The 12,466-nt window shown below is 48.7% G+C and overlaps 4 protein-coding genes across 4 annotated transcripts; 1 reads left to right on the top strand and 3 right to left on the bottom strand.

Annotated features, from left to right (window-relative positions):
- Window positions 1-2,803: 2,803 nt before the first annotated feature.
- On the top strand, window positions 2,804-4,193 carry BO83DRAFT_439888 (fumarylacetoacetate hydrolase family protein; the record flags this gene model as incomplete). Its single annotated transcript, XM_025536211.1, has 3 exons — window positions 2,804-3,161; window positions 3,234-3,578; window positions 3,649-4,193. 3 exons carry the CDS (start codon window positions 2,804-2,806, stop codon window positions 4,191-4,193), a joined length of 1,248 nt encoding a protein of 415 aa, XP_025385108.1.
- A 141-nt stretch (window positions 4,194-4,334) lies between these two features.
- BO83DRAFT_419590 (putative C6 transcription factor) lies at window positions 4,335-7,303 on the bottom strand. The gene is made up of 4 exons (XM_025534890.1): window positions 6,136-7,303; window positions 5,817-6,076; window positions 5,542-5,767; window positions 4,335-5,493 (listed from the first exon to the last, which is right to left on the bottom strand). The coding sequence occupies exons 1-4, from the start codon at window positions 7,014-7,016 to the stop codon at window positions 4,437-4,439; spliced, it is 2,424 nt and encodes an 807-aa protein (XP_025385107.1). The 5' UTR covers window positions 7,017-7,303; the 3' UTR covers window positions 4,335-4,436.
- A 288-nt stretch (window positions 7,304-7,591) lies between these two features.
- BO83DRAFT_344049 (uncharacterized protein) lies at window positions 7,592-8,625 on the bottom strand. The gene is made up of 3 exons (XM_025528714.1): window positions 8,312-8,625; window positions 7,696-8,216; window positions 7,592-7,625 (listed from the first exon to the last, which is right to left on the bottom strand). The coding sequence occupies exons 1-2, from the start codon at window positions 8,460-8,462 to the stop codon at window positions 7,726-7,728; spliced, it is 642 nt and encodes a 213-aa protein (XP_025385106.1). The 5' UTR covers window positions 8,463-8,625; the 3' UTR covers window positions 7,592-7,625; window positions 7,696-7,725.
- On the bottom strand, window positions 8,589-11,082 carry BO83DRAFT_451930 (MFS transporter; the record flags this gene model as incomplete). The annotated part of the gene is made up of 5 exons (XM_025536849.1): window positions 8,589-8,755; window positions 9,334-9,576; window positions 9,629-9,960; window positions 10,013-10,616; window positions 10,668-11,082. The coding sequence occupies 5 exons, from the start codon at window positions 11,080-11,082 to the stop codon at window positions 8,589-8,591; spliced, it is 1,761 nt and encodes a 586-aa protein (XP_025385105.1).
- Window positions 11,083-12,466: the final 1,384 nt, after the last annotated feature.

The raw sequence follows: 12,466 nt of genomic DNA, 5'->3' as shown, positions 1-12,466 counted from the left end.
GTAGGCGCCAATGAATTATAATCCCGAGCATCCATTGCAGCTGAAGAATAGCTAAATATGGTTCCACACTGGCCAAGTGTTCTTTTTCCCCTTTTTATCTTTTTAATCCCCCCTTCAACCTACCTACCCTTCGCCGCAGTGGCCATTGCTGAAGAATGCCATCTTCCCTAAGACATTTCTTACACACCACAATCAACAGCCAAAGATAGCAACAAGCTCCACAATAGCACATACATCATGCCATATCAGTGTATAAACCGAGTGTTAGGCATTGATCAAAGCCCGAGATACGTACGTACTTATGTTCCTGCATAACCGGCTCGTCTATGAGGTGAATCACCACCTTAACCCCAATTCTTGAAGACCTCAACCCTCACTCCTCATCATTATCACACCCCGCCGTTCTTCGCACCTACTTCCAGCCCCCCCAACTGCGCCACACGTTATTTCAATCCCGTCCTATCGGTCTCAAACCTAGCACGTCGATAACAATTTAATCCACTCTCCACTGTAACAGCCGCAACTGTCGTGCTCTGTTCTCGAAGCTCTCGCGGGGGAAAAATGGAGCTAGAGCATGTATTGTAACAACAAGGTACCTTACCCATGCTGATCTCGTTATTAATTAATACTCCGTAGTTTGTCTCCCTTCTTTTCCGAATGTCTCAGTGGTTGGGATCGATTTACTTTTTAATCCTCGCAGATTGGACTGGACTAATGCACGGAGTTCATGTATGTACCGGTGGCGGTCAGGTAGGTTTGCATCTACATACAGGAGTACCTACACATAATTAGTTCTTACTTCGATTGTGCATGATATGTATGCATATGTAGCCGGAGCAAGGGTAATGACCTGCCTTTATGCTGGTAGTTGCCTACTTACGTGTGTTGTTTGCTACATTGGGTGTAAATAAGTATGTTACTGGCTGGTGTAGTTGAACTGGCTCGCGTTTTATATTGTAATTATTACTTGTGAATGTGAAGAGCTTGATGTGTTGTTTTGTGTTGATGATAATATGATGTGATATATTGGGATTTCCAGCAGAACTGTTTAGGCAAGACATCTGGCCATGCGCGTAGATTTCATTTAGAGCAGCACTTGCAGAACAACCTGGTGCATTGCAGATATGTGATAGGCGGAGTATTGAAAGCAGGCAATAATAGATAGATGCTTTTGAAAATCGCCGTTGAGCGAGCCTCTGATAAGTGATGGATGTTAGCACTGGCTACGTGGGTACTAGTATGAGTTCAATCGGCACATAACAGTACAATTCCGCTCTGTGTACATCTTGTTAGTAGGCAATCTTAGTAATTCAGTCTCCAAATAGATTTTGGCTAATGTCGGCGCGTCCAAGTTCTGGAAGTCAATCGTAGACACGTCACTGAAGCGATCTTTACTTCTTTGACCAGCCTTCATGAAGGGTGCCAAATCAAATAGCATATGAAAATAAATGTATGTAGGCCATCATTATGAGGCGTGGGTGTAAAGGGAAGGGGGTCGCTAGTATATTCTACAGCTTCATTTGCAGGTGCTATGGCTGTGGTGAGATACAACTGTTTCTTCATGAAGTACTGTTCATCGACGCGTTCATTGGAAGTTTTTAATTGGGTCTTGGATAATCCCAATCCTGTCAGTGCAAAAGAGATAATAGAAATCAAAAATTTCAATGAAATAAATATTCAAATATTTCCAACGCAGGAGTATAATTAAAGGACTGATTTATCCCGATAATTTGAATGGGGTACTCAGGATCTTGATTTATCATTCTCATATCATGTCTTCCCAGCTAGTGAGCGCCTGACATCTTTGCCTACAGGAACCCTCCTCAGTATCTTCATGGTGATCATCCCAAGTTTAACATTCATACAAGCTATTCCTTCCCTGTCCCTGTTTCACCATTGTCATGAGACTCTCTGCCACACATTGACTGGAACGCCTAGAATTCCCCTAGCAAAGGTAAGGATGATAAGTACTAAGTATCTGTGGACGCTCACCCATGTATGGCTAGCTAGCTAGCTAGCTAGTAATAACTATCTATCTAGTACGTGGCACTCGCCATCTGCAGTGTTGGCGATATGTAAGACGACACATGCGCTTATCCAGCGCAAGTCATTGGCCTGCTCAACATCCTGGTCATCACCTCTTACTGCGATACTCGGATGAGGAAGAGCTCTAATAAACTTCTTCGGTTCTACTCAATCGGAATATTACATGGCAAGCAATGGCCATTAGCAATGGAATCTGGTTAGGGTTGTGGGTCGTATGCCTGACAGGCTTGGCAGGTTTCATTGATAATAGTGCGGAGAGCTATAGCAGTTCTCCACATAAGGCCAGTGGCTCTCTTTCTCTGCGTAGCCTTTCATCATGATACCCCGTACCAATTTTCTGCTAATAAGATTATCTGATACAGAGCCGAACATATCAACAAATCGATATTTGCTTCAAGAGTACATCCTAGCCATAACCCTCAAATGGTATGTGGCAGCTTACCATGCAGAGAATAATACATTGTTACTCTCATATTATCTCCCATGGCAACTCGTCAACATCTGTCCTATCCTTACCAAACCAAAATCCGTCCACAGAAAGTCATAGACAACGAAACCTTCATCCCAGTATATCCTCGGATAAATCTGGCGGATAACTTCAACCATCGGGATGTGGGCGCGAACTGCATTCTTCCGACGGGCCAATCTCCGCATTTACGAACTATAAAACATCAACTATTCCGTATACTAGATATCGAAAAGATCAAAGCAAGCATACTCACTCCTCAGACAGCATAAAAGAGACAAAACAGCCAAAATGACCTCTCCCTCCTATTCTGACCACTTCTCCATCCACAACCTCCCCTACGGCATCGCCTCCTCACCCTCCCATCCCACCCCACAATGCGCAACCCGCCTCAACAACACCGTCATCTTCCTCTCCGACCTCCAATCCGCCGGCCTCTTCTCCTCCATCCCATCTCTCCCCGAGAACATCTTCTCCAACACCACCCTTAACCCCTTTGCCTCCCTCCCCCGAAACACCCAAACCCAAGTCCGCCATGTCTTGCAATCCATCCTGCAAACTTCATCCACCTCTTCCCTTCCCGCATCCAGCACTGCAGACATCACCACCGTAACCATGCATCTCCCCGTCTCTATACCTTCTTTCACCGGTACATAACCTCCCATCCCCTGAGTCACTCTCCACAAAGTCCCCACCATTAACAAGTCCGCACCACAAATAGACTACAGCGCCAGCCTCCCCCACAACCAACACGCCGGGCAAATCATCCTAAACCACCCGGCCCCACCCCCAGCATTCTTCCACTTCCCCATTGGCTACGCCGGCCGCGCCAGCACCATCTCCGTGTCCGGCACCCCGGTTACCAGACCATCAGGGCACTTCTACGACCGAACCGATCCCTCTTTCCCACAGACAAAGAAAGTCATATTCGGGCCATGTCGCGCACTAGACTACGAGCTCGAACTGGGGATCATCATCGGTAAGCCCCTCCCTCGCGGACAGGGCCTCAAGGCCCAAGATGCGGAGCAACATATTTTTGGGTTGGTGGTGTTGAATGATTGGAGTGGTGAGTATCCCCCCTTACTTTATATTTTTTCCACTGCATATAGACAGTACTAACCAGCCGGTGGAATAAGCACGCGATATCCAAGGCCTTGAAATGATCCCACTCGGCCCACTAAATGGGAAGAACTTCGCGACTACAATCTCCCCTTGGATCGTCACTCTGGATGCACTGCAGCCGTTCAAGACGCCCGGTCCGGAGCCGAGAGTTTCCCTCCCGGCGCATTTGCAGGATCCGGGGGAGTTTAATTATGATATTAGTGTTGTGACGGAGCTGGAAGGCGGCAGTTGTGGTAGTAGTACTGTGCTGGGACGGGGTAATGCGAAGGACCTCTTCTGGAGTATCAGACAGATGTGTGCGCATTTGGCGAGTACGGGGTGTGATTTGCGCACGGGGGATATTTTGGGGACGGGGACGGTGAGTGGGGAGGAGGAGGGGTCGTATGGGTGTCTTTTGGAGGTGACTGCGGGGGGGAAGAAGAGGGTGAAGTTGGAAGGAGGTGATGGGGAGGAGAGGGGGTATCTGGTTGATGGGGATGTGGTGAGGTTGACGGCTTGGGCTGGAGAAGGGGTTGGGTTTGGGGAGTGTGTGGGGCAGATATTACCTGCGAGGGATTGAATATGCTTTTATTGCACTGTATGTGATATGAGTCATGTGGACTGTTGGAAGGTTGAATGGAAGTAAAGATTGTGGGTGAGTAAATTTGAATATATGATAGTAGGAACTAGATAAAAGTCAATACATGTCCCGTTTTCATTTGCGCCGGCCGTGCCATCCCAGCCAACCAATCCCCTATATCGATGCATAATATATCAGACGCCTAGATGAATAAAACAAATGTACAGCCTATATTGGCATCCCTCAGCTCCAGAGCGGCGGGTGGATGTACTCCTGCGCTCTGTCAAGAATATTAGGTATCGTCCACTCGCCGCTGGTAGAGCTCTCTGGCGTGGGCGGCGGCAAGGATCCGAGACTCGGCGTCATGCTAGCCGACACAGGCGGAACGCCCATGCCCGGGTTGAGATAATTCGGTGATCCTGCTTGACTGGCACGAGCTGCCTGGGCATTGAATGCTCCTTCCAATTTCTCTAACGCACGAAGGGTCTTTGTCAAGGGCTTGGCCCATTGAGTCTGCGTGTCGACGGCCACAGCGGCGGAGGCTGGGGATGCTGAGTTCAGACCCGCGGGGCTGGGCGCTGTGGTACTTGGGGGTCTTGTGGCTGCACCGAGTCGGGCGCTGCTGTCGACTGGTGGGACCGCGGCGGCTTCTGTGGCGGCTCCGTAGTCACCCTCGATGTTGGCTCGTTCGGCGATGATCATCTTGAGTTGTTGTAGGAGGGTCCAGAACCGGGAGTGGCCCTTGACTTCCTCTGTGACTGCCAGTAGGAAGATAGAGCCGATGGCGCGTTGTAGGGCAATCCATGACCGTGAGGCGTGGGAACTGACGGTGTGCATCTCAACATAGGCTTCCACAGTAGTCATCAGGTTGCTCACGCAGTCGGTGCGCATGCTGGATAAGGCGGGGTCACTGATGTCGGCGTTTGCTTTGAGCGCTGGCCGGCAGAGCTCAGAAGAGAAGTAAGATGAGTGCAGCTTGAGGACGACCCGTTCGAGGTGTTCGGTTGCTGAAAGGCAGTATTTGCGGTCTCGAAGATGTGGCTTGGCCTCTATCATGATTTGTTGGATCCGTTCTTTGTAGGTTTGGATCGTTTTATAGCTTAGTTGTGAGTGCGGGCTCAGCATCCGGCTGCGGACCACCTCCAGCGCTAGTGATATGATCCGACACAATGTCTCGAAATATGAGAGCTCGCCGGGCTTCCGGTCATCCTTGTAAGCTATTTCTGGCTGGCTGACGGCTGTCGTCGACGGCCGATCATAGGAAAGGGAGAAGTGACTATCTTGCCATGCCATGGACCACCTAGAGTTCGTTAGCCGCTGTTCATCGTAATGCAGTCGAGAAACTTACCACACGTGGCGTCTACGATATCGCTCAGCTGCGGTGAAATGACCAGACTCCACATGCAAGCCGAGCGCCAGCCCCATTCGAAGGGTCATACCAAGGAGAACATACGATATCCCGGGGTTCATGTTGTACGATAGCACGTTCCCAATCACAAGCAGCGTCTGCATGGCGTCTATTGTGGGCTGGGATAGGAAGTTGGTCATTCGAAGACATTGGTAGGAGCAGCATACTGCAATAGATCAGCACCTGCTTTCTACCACAAAGCAGACAGAACTTACCGTATACTTGAGATGTAAGCTCTCTTTCCTTTCCTGGCAAATCCGACGATTGGCAGCCGGAAGCAAGAACGGCAAACAGCAATCCCATATAGGCGATAGTGACACCAAAAGGTTTCTGGGCCTGATCGGCATCCGCCCGATACATACCACCCATGGCAGCTCTATTCCGCAGCATAAGATCGAGGTTCATCTCGAATTGTGGGACATCTTCCAGCACCGGGTAGATGGCGCCTGCTATATCCCGGTAGTAGTAGAAAAACCTGTAGCAACCTTCGTTAACTCCACAACACTACCAAATCAGCTGTCGGTGCAGACTAACTCTTTGCACTGTTGGTCACTCGGCAGTGCGCTGCAGACGGCGCTTATATCAAAGGATGACATATCCGATGACCACAGGTCAACGAACGGATACGTCGCAGACTCGTTATCCAGACCCAGCTTCGGCAGAATCCCACCCTCAAGGAGCGCTTGAAGCTGATCCGAACCCGACTTATTGTTCAAGATGTAGGCCAAAACAGACCTAGATCCCAGGTGTACAGTGCCTTCACCAAACGTATTCGGCGCATGTATGCCCTCTCGTTCCGGGGAGGCACCCTTGGATCTGTTACTCGCATCCCCGCTCCGCACGCTGCTCGTCTCCAGCGTCGAAGCCGGCCCTTCCTCGGCCTTTTCCAGACCCACCCGCAGGTTATTGATGGTTTGCTCCATCTCCTTCAATCTCGTGCGAACATTGTCCCATTCCTCGCGCGCAATCGACACACGGCCGCCGGCTGCTGTTATACTTGGCCGGCTCACACCCGGTTCTTGCTTTAGACGCACGGGAGGCTCGGGCGCGTACCCGAGATTCTCTGCGCCCGTAGGCTGGCTACCAGGGATAGGGCCATCGGGATAGGATTGCGGAAGCGAGCCGGTCATGACGCGCTTTTTCGAGGGACGCTCGTATGAACAAAGATCGGCATGATCGCGTTTGACACAACCGTCGCAAGGTAGGTTTCGATCGCACTTAACTTTGCGGGCGTGACAAGGGTAACAGGCTTTAGGTTCGCGGGCCTTTCGCTTCGTTCGGATGATCGCGTCAACCTGAGATTGGGGCAGGTCGGAGACTGGTCTGGATGAGGCAGTCGAAGGACCTGAAGCCGTCATGTCGGGGCCCGCTACGGACGGCGAGTACGACACGGACGGCTGATATGGGGACGTCATTGCAAGGCTATGTGAAATAAAAATGATAAAAGAAAGACTCGATCTGAGATATGATCGGCGATTCGGCTAGATTAATGAGTGCGTGTTGCTGGTATTCTGATGCTTTCCCACATGAACGTAGCGGAGTCGAGCGGGAGAAAAGAATGCGGCGGTGGCAGTCGTTGTAGGTTGCAGGTTTCACATCGATAGTGAGTACTATATAATTAGTCCATTGGCAGCAGGTTTGTAATGTCGGTTCAGATGAGCCAGGTTCGCATCATCTCGCAGCAAGAATATCACCGCGAGAGCTGGGCGCAAAGACGAAATGCTGAAGACGGACTTGGCCGAGCACCGACCCCGTCCAGCATCCCATGACTAATCATAGTATATAGTCACGTGTCTAAGAGGGGAAAGCTTGGCGGTGCCCTAAACCCTATCTGGACTATCATGGCCGGTGACGTAAGGCAGTGGCTGGTACTATGGCTTCCTAACCAACGTGATAGCATTCCAGATTGAAAGTCCTACTTGTATCCTGCGCTATCTACAACTGCCTTGGCATATCTAGGTATGGGGTTATTTAACAGCCAAGCTATTCTAGTGACGGACGCTAATCTAACGGGATCAAGGATTGTAAGTAGATCCTTCCGTCACTCGCCCCATTGCATGCTGAATGACAGACAAACCAATCTCATAATCGCAGTTTGACGAAGATTTCTTATCATTATGGTCCTCAAATCTTCTCCCAGGAGTACGTGTACGTCGCTGAGCTGTTATCCGGCACACCAGGCGTCGAACTCCAAAAATACGTTGCAGCCAGTGGATTACCGACAGCTTCAACAATAGGAGCCAACGTGAAGTTATGCCTTGGATCATGCTCCTCCAACAGACCATCCAGGACATCCTGCGGTGGAGCATAGTCCTGTGGCTGATCAAACAGGAATAAGGTAAAGTCGTGTACTCTGCTTGTTGCAGGCTGCGCAGGGTGATACGACGCCAGAGCATTGCTAGTATTGATGAATTTCCCGTCCTGCAGTGTGTAGTTCCATCCCCACCAGTGCAGACGAGTTGTTGTGTTGACCAATCGACCAGGTACAAGGCTTGAGTATTGGTCCAACGTGGCGAAGGCCGAATCAGCAACATCGTAATCCACCATCATGAGCATATATGTTCCCGGGTAGGAGCTTGTAGAGTAACCGGGATACACGGTCGGGTATGTAGTATCTATTTTGGACGAAATTAGCATACTAGATAAATATAGTGCTGGGACTTCGCTCTGCTGATATGGAAGAACGCTGGTCGTAACAGGAGCTACGTACCGTTTGGTTCTATCCAGGCCCCTGGAGTTATGATATTATCTCCAAATGAGACCCCTAGGTTGGTCTTGGTCTGTGGCCAAACACCAGCTGCTGTCTGGGCCATGGCAGTGCCTGCAGAGATACATAGCGAGATTAGTGTTGTTGTGTGCATCGTAAGTGTCAACAAGCATAGACGTAGTTGCAGGTTTATTCGAGCATGTCACTCTGTGATTATAGACTGGAACCTTGAACAAATAGCTTAGTAGCAAAATTGCAACTGCGGAGCAAACCCTACAAATTAAGCTGAAGCTGCGATGTAACTTACTGGTTTCGAAGTGTCCACAAAGTCGTTGTTGTAGCAGTAGTAGCTTATGGGTCGCCGGATCGGGTGATCTGTCAATGCTCCGCGGAGCGAGGGTGAAAAGATTATTGAATGTAACATTCTCGGCCAATCTAACATACATTCTACTTTAGTAATCCACATTCGAACTTATACCAACCCGAACTTTTCATTGATTTCGATTGCGAGTGGTAATTTTGCATGTTATTCATAGCCAAGAGCGACATCAGATCTCCACCCGCCAAGGAATGTAACATGGTTTTTGTTTAACAACTTGACCGCACATTGACCACCAGTTGTAATCACGTGAAAAATAATCAGAGACAGAAAAGTCTATTAATGGGTGTTAATCTACTGAATTTATATAATCTCTATTTTATCAAGATCCAAGTACTTAACATGCAGGAAGGGCTATGATGTGCTGTCAGACACCATGCCCAAGTTTAGCATAGTCTTGCAAGTTTCATTCTCGGTCTGCAACATGCTGCATAAAATTCTTCTAAATATCCATGAGTCATATATTAAGAGAGACGTGGTGTACATAAATGCTTTGTATCAACAACGCATCTCTCTTTCAGGCGTTTTGCAGGGTTTAAGAGCAGAGATTAGTTGAGTATATATTGGGTATTATGTTAGATTCAAGCAGCCCAGATGATAAATTGGGCTTCGTGCAGCTTCTTTGCGACTGCTTAACTTTTCTCACCATTCTCTTCGTCGTCACTGAAGGCATAACGCGAGAACCGCCGAATGGACGCTCCTTTGAAGTAGAAGACGTACGGAATCGCGCAGCAAGCCAGCGCAATGAAAGCAAGCAACGAGCTTGCCCACTGGTACCCAAGACGATCATACATCTGCTCAGTAAATAGTACAGTAGATGCACCCCACATTGAGCGAAGGAATGTCTTAGCGGCAAGCGCAGATGCGGCCTGGTGCTGGTACGTATCCACTAAAAAATAAGTCAGCAAAGAAATTCTTACAGTCTTTCAGGACGAGCATACCAAGATAGTTATTGGCCGAATTATATAAGAAGATAAAACCGAATCCGACTGGCCAGCCTCCAATGGCAGGTCCAATCCAATGGATAGTGGGATATGAGGTCCAAGCGAAAATGAACAGTCCGATGGGGATAAGCCAACAAGAAAACATCATCGGAATCAATCGAGCTTCAGCAGGGGGCTTTCCTCCGTACTTAGCATAGAGAGACAGATAATGCTTGTTGACAAAAGGCGCGCAAGCTGCACTCATTAGCACGCCAATGGCAAGTGGGATGAACATAAGACCGGTCGAGCCGGCACTCCATCCTTTCCCGGATTGATATACCACAGGGTACCTAAGTTGACAGTTAGTACGAAGGGCACAACAGCAGCCAGTGCACTACTCACGCAACGAAGAACATGTACAGCAAACCGTATAGAACCGACATGTAAAGTGCAATGAACAGAACAATGGGTTCTAGGAACAGAAGCTGGAATGGACGGAAGAGGAACACCCGCAACTTCTCGCCCATAGGTCGAGAATCTAGCTCCGTTTCCGTCACGTAGCTAGGATCGTCCTCTTGTTTTCTCAACTTCTTCGCTCTCCGCTTGAGAAGAGTTGGTGCATACGTCTCTGGAACAGTGAAGGTGATCAGCACCCAAGCAACGAAGGCCAGGATTAACTGCAACCAGTAAAGCCACTTCCAGTTCGTAGCGTCGGCAAGATAACCACCAGCCAGAGGTCCAATGGCAGGCCCAATAAATGGACTGGCTGAGAACGCTGCCATCGGAACGCCTCGTTCTTCATTTTTCCAAAGATCGGCCAAAGTACCACCCACTAGCGTCATGGGAGCACTGAATGCGATTCCGTCAATAGCTCTGCAGACGATAAGGGTTCCAATATTTGGAGCTACGGCGCAGGGAATAATGAAAATGACAGCTAGTAAGAGCGTGCTTGCGTATATCATCCGCCTGCCCACCATTTCGGACAGGGGGGCAAAAGCCATAGGACCTGAGCCTAGTCAGAGAAGCTTATCAAGCCAAATCACTCAGAGAGACTTACCGACACCAAATCCAATAACGAACACAGTAACGACAACAAGACTAACCTCTCGGGAAACCCCAAACTGTTCTGCAGGGCCTTCGATATCGGCCGTGATGACACTACTGGCGAAAGCGACGACAAAGCATGTGAACGAGACCACCATGGTACAATACCATTTGAAGGCTTTGGACCAATTCTTTGGGTTCTCGGGATCGTCGATGCTGAAGGTTACCAGCTTCCAGTCTTCCGTTTTCCCTGTAGCCGCGGACCGAACTGGTTTGATGATTTCTCCTGTGGTGGTTTCCGTCGTGTATTCCTCCATGTTGGCGTTCTCGGTCACCTGACGATAGGGTAGATCCAACGGATCGGTCTCAGTTGTGATAGCTCGTGAGACATGATTATTTGAATAGTTGGAATGGTATGTTTCATCCATATCTTGAGAGGTCGTCGTGCGAGGCAGACACCCGTGCAATGATCAATATTGTTTTGAGATGTACATGTAAACCCCAGTAGCCACGCGAGGGCTTTGCTTGTATATATAGACGGCCATGCCTGCTATGATCGCCGGTATTTGAAGGTTTTAGTTCGGTCGTATACGAGGTAGAAGGAAGTCCAAGTATCCATGGGAGACATATTTCCTGAAAGGGCAGTACGTAGGGCAGTATGTCGGGCCGGCTAGCAGATATCTTACTCTATCAGGAAGTTAGAGAGCTAGCCTGATCAGGGAATATGCCACGAGAGTAGAAGTACTATATCCCGACTCCTACTTATTGGCCTCAGCAGAAAAGGCTTTATCATGCTTTCTTCAATTTCATTAGATGCAAGCGCGTGTCCAATATCGGCGCATATTCTCAGGTAAGTTTAGGGAGACAAGGTGTGCATAGTTCAACACTCTCTTAGAAAATCTTGACTTGCAAGGTATGCCATCTCATTTCAGAAAGACATTCATAGAAGTAATCGGATAGATGGAATATGTCTCTGGTGAAAAGCCCATTGAACCATGGCTTTGCCGCCATGGAGCATTGCGTGGCTTTCATGCTAAATCTATAGCGCTAAGGCCTGAGTCTGCCACTCCCATTGCATATGAAAAGAAGTCTCCGCTGCCAAGCTGCAAAGCCAAGAATTAAAGTGCATTGCTGTTAGTTGAAGATTTCGTGGTTTCCGCCAGCACCCCGGAATGGTGCCTCGGAGCATGTTTCCCAAATAGGAAAGTTCCCCTACATGGAGACAATCGGTTTGTAATGGAAAAGGAGAGCCAGGACATTCTTGTGGAGTCCATCAATCTAGACCAGAATGTGTTTGATTTTCTTTATCAGATCGTAAGTTTTGATCTTTGCATCTAATTGGGCCAACAGAAAATGCTTTAATCATACAGGGTGAACAATATCGAGAATGGGCCTTTCCACGACATCAGCGGGCACAATCAACCGCTCATCAACCACTCAACGTCTCAAGGATCTCTGAGCAATGGCCTATCCTGGCTCCATTCAGTTGAACAGCCCGATTGTTTTCGAATGATCCATGACAAAGCTCGATGATGGAATGTCTGTAGTCAGCTTTTTCCGAAGACGTTGACGGCATTGGGTGAACGTGATTTTGGTACTCTGGGTCTACTAGTCTCATCATGAACTGCTACATCAAACAGATTATAGTTGATATTAGTGAGCTATCCATTCCATGACACCCACATAGCTACCTTGTGATGAATGTTAAAAATGTCATCGACGATCACCTTCCTGCCTGAGGCAGAAGCGTATAGTTTTCCGGGGAAAAGCGACAGTCACGTGAGCGATAAGGAGGCGATAAGCCGGAAGCGG

The sequence above is a fragment of the Aspergillus eucalypticola genome, assembly GCF_003184535.1.
Source record: "Aspergillus eucalypticola CBS 122712 chromosome Unknown BO83scaffold_24, whole genome shotgun sequence".
Lineage (NCBI taxonomy): Eukaryota > Fungi > Ascomycota > Eurotiomycetes > Eurotiales > Aspergillaceae > Aspergillus > Aspergillus eucalypticola.
This window is presented reverse-complemented; position numbering and strand designations above follow the sequence as displayed.